This window comes from Salvelinus fontinalis, chromosome 28 (genome assembly GCF_029448725.1).
Source record: "Salvelinus fontinalis isolate EN_2023a chromosome 28, ASM2944872v1, whole genome shotgun sequence".
Lineage (NCBI taxonomy): Eukaryota > Metazoa > Chordata > Actinopteri > Salmoniformes > Salmonidae > Salvelinus > Salvelinus fontinalis.
Window position 1 is genome coordinate 29947384 of NC_074692.1, and position 13126 is coordinate 29960509.

General features: G+C 40.0%; 1 protein-coding gene across 5 annotated transcripts in view; it reads right to left on the reverse strand.

The window, feature by feature from the left end:
* The window catches only part of LOC129826571 (netrin receptor UNC5D-like), a 326296-nt gene that overhangs the window by 87085 nt on the left and 226085 nt on the right, over positions 1-13126 (reverse strand). For 4 of the 5 annotated variants that reach the window (XM_055887460.1, XM_055887462.1, XM_055887463.1 and 1 more), the window contains exon 2: positions 11044-11259. The exons of the other annotated variant lie outside the window; for it this stretch is intronic. In XM_055887460.1, the coding sequence (XP_055743435.1) occupies positions 11044-11259 (216 nt within the window). The remainder of the gene's footprint in view (positions 1-11043; positions 11260-13126) is intronic. 5 annotated transcript variants of the gene reach the window in all.

Here is a 13126-nt window from a genome sequence, read left to right on the forward strand (position 1 = left end):
ATATTTAATTACCGAATGTTCACCTGCATTTGGGGACATATTTACTTGACAATGCACCATTTTTATTTCCCGCTGCAGAGAGAGGCAGCTACAGTATATCCAGATGAGGCCTTTGTCTGCCACATCAATTAGGCCCAATGTTCACTGTTTAACTCTTTAATTATACAGCCACCTACACTGACAGAGCCAAGTCTCTTCTATACATCTTCACAAAATAATATCCTATTTAAATGAAATCAAAAGTCTGGAAAAATAAACACAGACCACTAATGGCATTATAAGCAGAACTAATTAGTAAGTAAACCTATAAAAAAGGGCATTGTACTGCAATAGGGGAAAGATAACTAAAACCTCACCCACCCATACAGGAAATGTTGGAAGAGAAGTTTGCATGTTGGGTTTTGTCTCCATCTGTGCGTAGATAAGGAAAGCAATAAGCAATGTCATACTGTTGTCTGTTGGCGATGGAAGAAGGGTTTCATAGGTGTGTGTGGTAAAGAGCTCTATTTTCAAGTCGTCCAACAAACGCATGAAGTTTGAGTTGGCACTTGGATTGGAACCTGTGCTTTGGTCCAAATGACATGAAAATAGAACTCCGGATACGCACATCAGTGGATCGCTCAGTATTTTAATTACAATATATCTCAGGATTTGAATTATTTATTTTATACAGTCATTTTTGCTCATCTTTATCAAGGATGTCAATAATTTCAGACACCCAATAAACCCAGTCCTGCCTGACATGAAAGTCAAAACAGAATAGTAATCCAAACAAAAAAGGTAAAGCTCCTTTTTCTGTGATGAAAAAAGTAGACATTTACAACACAACCCACCGGCACCGGACTAGCTGAAACCTGAGGTAAGACCAAATAAAATGTATTTCCCCCCTCTAAGGAGCCTATGATATACAGGTACGGTATGTGTGTGAGGTGTAGTGTATTGTCTGGGCACATTCAGTTAACAACCCCATTAACGGAGTCACGAAGGAACCATGGGGCAAAGATAACATCAATCCTCGCTTTAGTGGACATTACAGAGTGGCAAAAGCATTGCAACACTCCTGATATAGGAGGGTTGAGTGTGTGGTGAGGCCAAGGCCCGTGCTGAGGTGGAAGCATAGTGTCACTGAATGTTTGCTGCCTGTTTGCTGCCTGTATGCTGCCTGTATGATGTTGTTCCCCTGGACTCTCCTGTGTCTCATTCAAGAAATGTGCTCCCTTCCATCTGTCCTCATTTACACTCCTTCACTGATCTGACAAGCCTGGATATTATGTGAAACTAATATGGTGTAAAACTAAGTGCTAGCGGAGCTATTGCTTACACCAACCCAGTTGTCTCAGTGAGTTCCATGAAGGGAAGTGAACAAGGGCAGAGGGAAGGTAACATGGTCAGGGAATTAGACGCAGCTGGGTTTCCTGGCAGGTGTGTGTGTCTGTGTGACCACCGGGGTTGTTTATCTGCTATTCTCAGGCCTCTCTTCCCCCATAGTGCCCAGGCCGGCCAGGACCTGCCACTCTCCATGTGCCTCCAATCTATGTAGGAGACAGCAACGACTTTGTCTGCTCACTGCTCACCAACGATAACATTCACTATGCACAGACTCAACAAGAAAGGTCAGTGATGTTTCTCCAATCCGTGGGCATTGAGTCCTAATGGAATATATGGGTCTATATGGGGCCCATTTGTGTGTGATTCCCTTCAGCATATTGACTATTTACACCTGATAAGGAAGGAGATTTAAACTAAAAGTTAAAGCTAGAATCTTTCATTTAAACAATAACAAAGCAGACACCCTGCCTCTGTTTTGGTAAAATGTAACCATTCATAGACAGAACTATGGATGCAAGCACTGACCATCCGTGATATCAAAATTATAGTTTTAACCATGTTGAGGCCATAAAGTGTTTGTTCAGATTTACATTGTTTACAAACATTGGAGTAAAACAAGGTTATATTTAGGGTTTTGATGGGGGTATGACAGTTAATAAGTTATATTCTTCAAGAATCAATGGGTATAATTAATTCATAAGTAAAACAAATGTATGTAGCATCTAAGGTTTCTAGCTTAATTAAAAACACAAAAGATGGTAGTGGGAAGCATAGATCTTAACAGCATCATGGAACTCTATTCCACATCAGGTAACTGATGCAAGCAGTAGAATCAGTTAAAAAAAACGGATACATATACATCTTATGGAACAGAGGGGACTGTTAAGAGACACACACAGGTACAGGCACACGCATGATAAGATACGCACTCTACACACACATACACATGGATCTTGTATTGTAGATATGTGGTTGTAGAGTAGTGGCCTGAGGGAACACACTTAATGTGTTGTGAAAAGTGTTATGAAATGTAATGTCATGTAATATTTTAAATTGTATGCCTTAATGTTGCTGGACTCCAGGAAGAGTAGCTGCTGCCTTGGCAACAGGTAACAGGGATACTTAATAAATACAAATACAAAGGAGCAGTCCATCCATAACATCATAAATACTTACAGTGCCATCAGAAAGTATTCATACCCCTTGACTTATTCCACATTTTGTTGTATTACAGACGGAATTAAAATGTGATCACACACAATGCCCCATAATGACAAAGTGAAAACCTGTTTTAGAAAGAACATTTATTGTCAATGAAATACAGAAATATCTCATTTACACAAGTACTCACACCCCTAAGTCAATACATGTATGAATCACCTTTTACAGCAATTACAGCTGTGTGTCTTTTAGGTAAGTGTCTAAGAGCTTTGCAGACCTGGATTGTACAACATTTGCACAATATTATTTTAACAATTCTTCAAGCTCTGTAAAGTTGGTTGTTGATCATTTCTAGACAGCCATTTTAAATTGTTGCCATAAACTTTCCAGTAAATTGAAGTCAAATTTAACACGGCCACTCTGGAACAGTCAATGTCGTCCTGGTAAGCAATGCCAATGTAGATTTGGCCTTGTGTTTTAGGTTATTTTCCTGCTGAAAGGTGGATTCATCTCCCAGTGTCTGTTGGAAAGCAGAATGAACCAGGTTTATCTCCAGGATTTTGCCGGTGCTTAGCACTATTCCGTTTCTATCAACAATAAAAACTCCCTAGTCCTTGCCGATGACAAGCCTACCTATAACATCATGCAGCCACCACCATGCTTGAAAATATGAAGAGTGGTACAATACTCAGTGATGTGTTGGATTTTCCCCAAACATAACACTTTGTATTCAGGATATAGAGTTAATTTATTTTCCAAATGTTTTGACGTTTTACTCCAGTACCTTATTGCAAACAGGATGCATGTTTTGGAATATTTTTTATTCTGTACAGGCTTCCTTCTTTTCCCTCTGTCATTTAGGTTAGTATTGCGGAGTAACTACAATGTTGTTGATCCAATCTCAGTTTTCTCCTATCACAGCCATTAAACCCTGTAACTGGTTTAAAGTCACCATTGGCTTCATGGTGAAATCCCTGAGCAGTTTCCTTCCTCTCCGGCAACCGAGTTAGGAAGGACGACAGTATCTTTGTTGTGACTGGGTGTATTATACACCATCCAAAGCCTAATAATAACTTCACCATGCTCAAAGGGATATTCAATGGTTGCTTTTTTGTTTTTACCCATCTACCAATAGGTGCCCTTTTTGCGAGGCATTGGAAAACCTCCCTGGTCTTTGTAGTTTTATCTTTGTTTGAAATTAATTTCTCGACTGAGGGACCTTACAGATAATTGTATGTGCGGAGTACAGCGAAGAGGTAGTCATTCAAAAATCATGTTATTAAACACTAGTATTGCACACAGAGTGAGTCTATGCAACTTATTATGTGACTTGTTAAGCAAATGTTCACTTATTGACTCAAGACATTTCAGCTTTTCATTTGTAATGAATTTGTATACATAGCTCCACAGGCTGCTTTAACTAATCAGTATTGAGGATATGTCCTCCTTGTAGATCCCTCCCTCCTCCAGTACAAAGTGCCTGTGATGGTGTCCCAAATCTTTATTTTGGTTTAAACTTTATTTAACTAGGCAAGTCAGTTAAGAACAAATTCTTATTTACAATGCAATGACGGTCTACCCCGGCCAAACCCGGCCGACGCTGGGCCAATTGTGCGTCGCCCTATGGGACTCCCAATCACAGCCGGATGTGATACCGCCTGAATTCAAACCAGGGACTGTAGTGACACCTCTTGCACTGAGATGCAGTGCCTTAGACCGCTGCGCCACTCGGGAGCACCCTATTGTCTATATAGTGCACTACTTTTGAGCAGAGCCCTATTGCTCCTGGTCAAATGTAGTGCACTAAATAGAGTGCCATTTGGGACGGTAACCCTGTGAGACAAGTGATGATTCGCTAGTCTCAGACATATGGGAGGGAGTGGACCAGTTTCCACCAAACAAACACCCTGGGGACCAATATTTCCCTGACACGGAACCTGGTGCGTATTTCCCCAATTCATTGAGGCAGTAAGGTCTTCAAGATGACAATGCTCTCCACTCTTAGTGGTAAGCCATTAACAAAAATAGGGAATTAATATAGGGAACTAAGCAAAAGGCTCATGTAAATATGGAGAGAGCACGCCAATCCAATCATTTATCAATTTTAAACCTATAAGAACACATTATCGCTTGCAGCACTCGATGTAAATCGGAGGCAACTGTGACATGCTTTTCCCAGTAATCTCTCTGCTGTTCAATTATGTATAGGCATGTTGACCCTATCAAAAAATAAATTATTGACAGGTTGACAATACCCTGCCTCATCCCAGAGGCCTCAGCACAGCTGTCTGTGGTTATCTCTAGTGAACACACTCCAAACCATGGTTTAAAACACCAGTGCAGTCTGAACTGAATTCTCACTGCTGCTGATATTACCATAGACATTTAATCATGGACAAATTGTGCCAGATAAGTTGCTTTTCCTAAGAGGTAGGAAGGTTAATAGAAAGGAAAAGTTCCATGAGGAGCACTTAGTGACAGTACATTCTCAGCTTACTACTTCAACTCACTGGCTGTCTTTAGTCTGTGACCAAATCTGAGCTTCTCCCCTCCACTGTCCTCACCCCTGCCCTGCCCTCTCCGCTCTCCACTCCCCCATTCCTCTCTCCTCTCTCCATTCCGCTCCTTCTTCCCTCCTCCCCTCCTCTCCTCTTCTCCGCTGAGCTTTCCTCCCTCCTCCAAGTCTGGTTAACTCAAGGGCATTGTAGCGCCTCTTATCTGTGGCTGTGATTCATCAGCCTGTTTGGTAAATAGGAGATGTTATCATCATGGTGCTCTTGGTGGCATTGAAGACCCATGTCCTAATCAATAACATCCAATTCATCATAGATCTGCTGCTTTGATTAGCTTGGCCTAATCCAATACACAATTTGGCTGTCCATTACCAAGGCAGGACAAAGCAGTGTTGAGCATGTTGTTATCGATGGTAGTTATGAGTTTAGTGCTGATATAAAGCTAGTAGGCTATGCAGCAGGCCGGGGCGTGAGGTGAGGACAGGACAATCTCAGGCAGGCTCTTTTAATTGCAAATCCACTCGGGTCTCCTTCTGATGCAGAACCCGTTGGTTTTACAGCCCAGGCAAGGCAACACCGCAGGCGGTTAAGTGCAGGAGATGGTAAAAAAGTTAATAATTGTTCCCCGGATATAGCTTAAAGGCAGAGCGAGGTAAAAAGGATGAACTTTTCTTTTTTAACACCGGGCATTCTTGAATCAGAATCTGTGAAATTGCGTAGTGAGAGAGTGTAGATAATGTGTTAGGTTAAGTACCATGTGGGGAGGCGGTGGCTCCGTCTGGAGGGAGCTCAACGAGCAGACGGTTATCCACTTGAGAATGCAGATGAGCTGAACAAGTATGAACCGAATTAATGAATACAAAACTGCTTTCAAAACCTACATCAGACCTGACCTACTCAGGGTTCAATGACCATACTTCCTTTACAGTAGGAAAACAACACGTTGGCACTATGAAATTAAAAAGATAATATCAAGTTTCTAACCTTATGAAATAAGCAATACGAGCCATTATGGTACTGTTAACATGACAACGAATTACCCCATGGGTTTAGTGAGGAACTTTACTGTAGAGTTAACAGACATTAATTCGTCAATAGTTTGTCAGACCCTCTACATATACATATATTTGAACCTCTCATTACAACAACCTTTTGCCTCCAATCCCAGTGCAATGGGTGCCATTCACATAATTTTGGTAATTTAGACACAATTATTAAAATACAGTGCTTGGTTTGGAGCTCACGGTATCCAATTAAAAAAAAAAAAAAAAATGAATTTGATGACAATGATTCCTCATTTAGCAACATACAGTTGAAGTCGGAAGTTTACAAACACTTAGGTTGGAGTCATTAAAACTTGTTTTTCAACCACTCCACAAATGTATTGTTAACAAACTATAGTTTTGGCAAGTCGGGTAAGACATCTACTTTGTGCATGACACAAGTAATTTTTCCAACAATTGTTTACAGACAGATTATTTCACTTATCACAATTCCAGTGGGTCAGAAGTTACCATGCACTAAGTTGACTATGCCTTTAAACAGCTTGTGAAATTCCAGAAAATGATGTCATGGCTTTAGAAGCTTCTGATAAATGATGTCAATTAGCCTAAGTCAATTGGAGGTGTACCTGTGGATGTATTTCAAGGCCTACCTTCAAACAGTGCCTCTTTGCTTGACATCATAGGAAAATCAAAAGAAATCAGCCAAGACGTGAGAAAAAAATTGTAGACCTTCAGAAGTCTGGTTCATCCTTGGGAGCAATTTCCAAACGCCTGAAGGTACCACGTTCATCTGTACAATATTAATAAGCAAGTATAAACACCATGGGTCCACACAGCCATCATACTGCTCAGGAAGGAGAAGCGTTCTGTCTCCTAGAGATGAACATACTTTGGTGCGAAAAGTGCAATAAATCCCAGAACAACAGCAAAGGACCTTGTGAAGATGCTGGAGGAAACAGGTACAAAAGTATCTACATCCACAGTAAAACGAGTCCTATATCAACATAACCTGAAAGGCCACTCAGCAAGGAAGAAGCCACTGCACCAAAACCACCGTAAAAAAGACTACAGCTTGCAACTGCACATGGGGACAAAGATTGTACTTTTTGGAGAAATGTCCTCTGGTCTGATGAATCAAAAATAGAACTGTTTGGCCATAATGACCATTGTTATGTTTGGAGAAAAAGGATGAGACTTGCAAGCCGAAGAACACCATCCCAACCGTGAAGCACGGGCGTGGCAGCATCATGTTGTGGGGGAGCTTTGCTGCAGGAGGGACTGGTGCACTTCACAAAATAGATGACATCATGAGGACGACAAATTATGTGGATATATTGAAGCAACATCTCAAGACATCAGTCAGGAAGTTAAAGCTTCGTCGCAAATGGATCTTCCAAATGGAAAATGACCCCAAGCATTCTTTCAAAGTTTTGGCAAAATGGCTTAAGGACAACAAAGTCAAGGTATTGGAGTGGCCACCACAAAGCTCTGACCTCAATCCCATAGAAAATTTGAGGGCAGAACTGAAAAAGCGTGTGTGAGCAAGGAGACCTGCAAACCTGACTCAGTTACACCAGCTCTGTCATGAGGAATGGGCCAATATTCACCCAATTTATTGTGGGAAGCTTGTGGAAGGCTACACGAAACGTTTGACCCAAGCTAAACAATTTAAAGGCAATGCTACCAAATACTAATTCAGTATGTTAACGTCTGACCCACTGGGAATGTGATGAAGAAATAAAAACTGAAATAAATCATTCTCTCTACTATTATTCTGATATTTTACATGCTTAAAATAAAGTGGTGATCATAACTGACCTAAGACAGGGAATTTCTACTAGGATTAAAATGTCAGGAATTGTGAAAAACTGAGTTGAAAGGTATTTGACTAAGGTTTATGTAAACTTCCGACTTCAACCATATTTTTTGCTCACAGCCCTCCTACCACTTAATGCAATCGCCGTGTTAGAATTCTAAAAATAACTTCATTACAATATGCAGTTTACGTTATTGTCAACCTGCCCAAAACCTGGCCGCAAACGACTATTTCACATGTTCGACAGATATATGAAATAGCATCATAAAATGGGTCCTACTTTTGATGATCTTTCATCAGAATGTTGTACTCTTCTCCAGTCAATTAGCACGGAAAGCTAGCAAAGTGGCGCTAAGCTCTCCTTCCTGAACAAAGGCACACAACGCAACACGCCTAACGTCCCGAATAAATTTCAATAATCTAATAAAACTATATTGAAAAAACATACTTTACGATGATATTGTCACATGTATCGAATAAAATCAAAGCCGGAGATATTAGTCGTCCATAACGACAGCTTATCAGAAGGCAAATCCAGGTCCCTTCACGCGCTCTCCAGAAAACAGGAAACTGGTGACACGTCATGCCGAAAGCTTTTATTTGACACCAGATCAAGTTACACACTCCATTTCTTGTCTCACTGCCTGTCGACATCAAGTGGAAGACGTATGAAGTGCATCTATACTAATAAATATCAAGGACATTAATAGGCAGGCCCTAGAACAGAGCATCGATTTCAGATTTTCCACTTCCTGTCAGGAAGTTTGTGCAAAAGGCGTTCTGTTTTACTCACAGATATAATTCAAACAGTTTTAGAAACTAGAGAGTGTTTTCTATCCAATAGTAATAATAATATGCATATTGTACGAGCAAGAATTGAGTACGAGGCCGTTTAAATTAGGCACGATTTTCCCCCAGGGTGAAAACAGCGCCCTCTGTCCTCAACAGGTTAAGAACTAGTGTATATACAACATGTATTTTCTAGTAACGTTTATGAATAGTTATTTGGTCAGAATAGTTGGAGTGTCATAAAAATATCCGCACATTCTGGGAAAAAGATGGTACGTTAGCACAATGTATAACCACTGATTTCAGCTCTAAATATGCACATTTTCGAACAAAACATAAGTGTATGTATAACCTGATGTTATAGGACTGTCATCTGATGAAGGTTTATGAAGGTTAGTGAAAATTTATATATTTTGCTGGTTTATTCCCTATCGCTAACGTGCCTATTGCTATCGCTAACGTGCCTTGATGAATGAATGCGGTAGTGTGGTAGGCTATTGTAGTAAGCTAATATAATGCTATATTGTGTTTTCGCTGTAAAACCCTTAAAAAAATCTGAAATATTGGCTGGATTCACAAGATGTTTGTCTTTAATTTGCTGTACACCATCGATTTTTCAGAAATGTTTTATGATGAGTATTTAGGTATTTGACGTTGGTGTCTGTAATTACTCTGGCTACTTCGGTTCTATTTCTGACGGTAGCTGTGATGGTAGCTGCAATGTAAAACTGATTTATACCTCAAATATGCAATTTTTCAAACAAAACAGATTTATTGTATAACGTGTTATAAGACTGTCATCTGATGAAGCTATTTCTTGGTTAGTTTGGTTGGTTCTTGGTTAGTTAGGTTGGCTTTGTGCATGCTACCTGTGCTGTGAAAAATGTCTGTCCTTTTTTGTATTTGGTGGTGAGCTAACATAAATATATGTGGTGTTTTCGCTTTAAAACATTTTAAAAATCGGACAAGTTGACTGGATTCACAAGATGTGTATCTTTCATTTGCTGTATTGGACTTGTTAATGTGTGAAAGTTAAATATTTCCAAAAAATATCTTTTGAATTTCGCGCTCTGCCTTTTCAGTGGAATGTGGGAGGAGTTCCGCTAGCGGAACGCCATAGCCAGACAGGTTAAAACAGAACATCAGGCACTTCACTTGTTGTTGTTGTTAGATAATGCTCCTTTCTGATCTCTGAAATAAATGAATTAGCCCGCCTCTTGCTAACAACCATTGGACGTAGCATAAAACCAAAACAGTGAACTTTTCCCTAATACATTTCCCATGAACTTTCTGACTCACACAGAGCAAAAATAATCAAAGTTCTGACTTTCATTTCCCCCATTATCAGTCACACAACAATTTCACAGAACAGCAATCACACAATAATGAACTCCCAGAAGCAATTAAACAGGCTTTCCTGCAGAGGGACCTTCATGAATACCAGAAAGACTCCTTCCGCTTTTGAGAAGCCACTAATCAGAGCACATTCCAGACGAGGTGTCACATCAGTTGTGTTCTCCCAGAAAGCCCTTCAGGAAACAGAACTAAAGTGAAGGCTTCTAATCAACACAACCTGCTCTATAGGTTGCATTCAAAATTGCACCCTATTCCCTACATAGTGCACTATGGGCCCTGGTCAAAAGTAGTGCACTATATAGGAAATAGGGTGCCATTTGTGACATAGCCTAGTCTGTTCTGCACGTCCCTCTCTGACACCAGCCTGATGGGGTTTAATTGGGCTGAACATACCATCTCCTTTATATCACACTACATGATAACTTCAACACAACTTCACAAATTACCTGTTGACATTATGAGGGCAAGTTGGAGTGTTTTTTTCAGGTTTCGGATGACGGATAGAATTACGTAGTAAAAAATATATTAAATGTTTTCGGATATCAGCCTAATTGTTGCTTAACTTTAACTGTCTTTGGAAACTTAAAAAAAGACAACTGCCTATAGACTGAAAAGTATCTGTAGTAACAATATGTTAGCTAAATGTACCTTACTGTATCAAGTCGAGATTATCTTAATCACAAAATGTCATAATTTAGTTTCCCCAAACAAATATGCAGTGCTGATTGCAAGCCCACACATGGTCACAGTGAATCCAGATTCCCTCTCACTATGCAGAAGTTAGACTGGGAGGTGATAGAAATGATGCATCTTACAGAGAGTAAATATTACATTACATAGAACTACAGAAAATAGCATATATATGGGATTATAGCCCTCAAATTCAACTCTGGACCTAGAAGCCAGTTCCACTGCTTTTTTTTCATTCTTCCCTTCTAATCAGGGACCGGTTCAGACATGGGAAACAATAGGTGCAATTAATTATGAGATAACAGACTACCAGCAGTACTCCAGTCCAGACCTCCAGGGTAGGATTTGAATACCCTTGGATTATAGGATCTCTATGGATTCTTACCAGTGTTCTGATCCATGTACTCCCGGGACACATGTTCATTCTGGTGCACCCATTCTCCATTACACTTGAAGAAGATCTGCAGGGCGGGCACTGCCCGACAGAGCAGCTTGATTGGGTTGCTCTTGATGATGTAGGCATCTTCTGGCTCCTTCATGAAGTGAGGCAAGGTACCTGGCACCGATGGTAGGGAGTCTGGCAGGATGTCACCTGTGGCTCCTGCAAAGAGAAAGACAGATTGATTGATTGAACTAACCAATACATTTATTTAACTAACCCTTTTTCAGATCAGCAGTTGTCACAAGGTGCTTTATGGATATGCAGCCTAAATCCTCAAAGAGCAACCAATGCAGTGTTCTTTTGGGTAACCATGACTGATATTCAAAACAAAACCCAGCGCTGATAGATATGTTTAGCTCAAAATGTTAGCGAAAAGCTTAAGGAAAATAATTCAAACTACTCTTCTATGATGTGTCCTAGAATTAAATGATGCCTGGAAAAAAAATTCTCAAAGAGGCAAAAAAGTGTCACTTAACTTGGGGTCTATAGGAACAATTGATCTTTCACATACCGAGGCAATACTTTGGATTCACTATTCTCCCCATGTTCATATTGAAAATCTGTTATTCTCTGCGGAGTGACAATGTTTCTCATTCTTCACAAGTTAACATGGTCAGAAAAGAAGAATACAAGAAGAACAATTTAAGCAATTCTCTTCCACTCTAGTCGAAATCAGTCTTTTCAGAGCAATTTGTCGATGAATGTAATCAGAATAGACCACTAAGCAGAGGCATTGGGAGAGGACTGATTACCCGTACTGTGACTGTTGAGCCTGACTGCATCTTATCTCTGCCGCAAACCCTCCTCTTTGTGCAAAGAATGTCTTTGTGAAGATGCCAAAATGCCCAATATGTCCCTACTTTAGCACAATTCATATCAGGTTATTCCTTCAAGTCAGTTCAGAAAGCAGCTGGCACAGGTTTGACTGTCATTCTACCATAGAGCACCTCATAGATTTAATAGAGAGGGAGGGAATCATTGATCTAACAACAAGGCTACACAATATTGGATGGGATTTTAGTTTAAGACAGATCTTGGATGCATTCCCAAATGGCACTGTATTGTATCCCCTTCACAGTATTCCCATTATAGTGCAGTACTCTTGACCAGGGTCCTATGGACTATAAAGGGAATAGGGTGTCATTTTGGGCAAAGTTCTGGACTCTTCATGTGAAGCCTCTAGTTCAGGACAGCCCTCTACTCCTGGGCCCAGAACAGTAAGGAGGAACAGGACGTCATCGCTGAGCAAATCCCAGAATTAAACCTCAATCCCATCAAGGACAATATGTTTAAGCCATTCAGAGCTGTACTGTAAAAGCCCATGAAAGCTATTATGTCCCACCATCAAATCCAATTTTGTCCACTGAAATCTAATCACCCAGCCCCACTTTCTACCACCACCTCCCACAAATGTGGTCATGTCTAACAGACAAATCAATGAACGCTATGGTGCACTCATCAAAAAACAGATTATATGTAAACACACATCCAAACTTTGGAGTACAGGACTCAATACATAAGGCCAGATTGGGGTTCATACTTTCAGAAATCACCCTGGACTTTTGGAGATTTTGCAAGGTCATTTTGACAACAATCTCACGATTTGTCACGCACAGTTTGCCAAGACAATTCTGTCGTTATTGACTGCAGTCATAAAGGCCTTGAGCACTAAATAGGTATTTTATAAATGGAAAAATACAAATGTATAGGTTGCCTTAGTTTTGACAAAGAAATTAATGCATTGAAGTATAAGAGTAAACTCTCAGCAAAACAAATATGTAACTATTCTGTTCTATTCCGTTCTGTCATGTTCAAAAAGCTTGATTATTATTTTTTTCTTCCACTTTCTTCTGCTGTTTTTTTTTTTTTTACTATTCATATTTTTCAGTCTTCTTTCACATTGTTATGTTGTTGAGTACATGAATGAATCCAATCATGCATTTTCGCAATGCATAAATACATAATGCTTTTGACCATAGATTTCCTAAACAGACCTAGAAGAGGACCTTAAAAAACAAGTGACAAT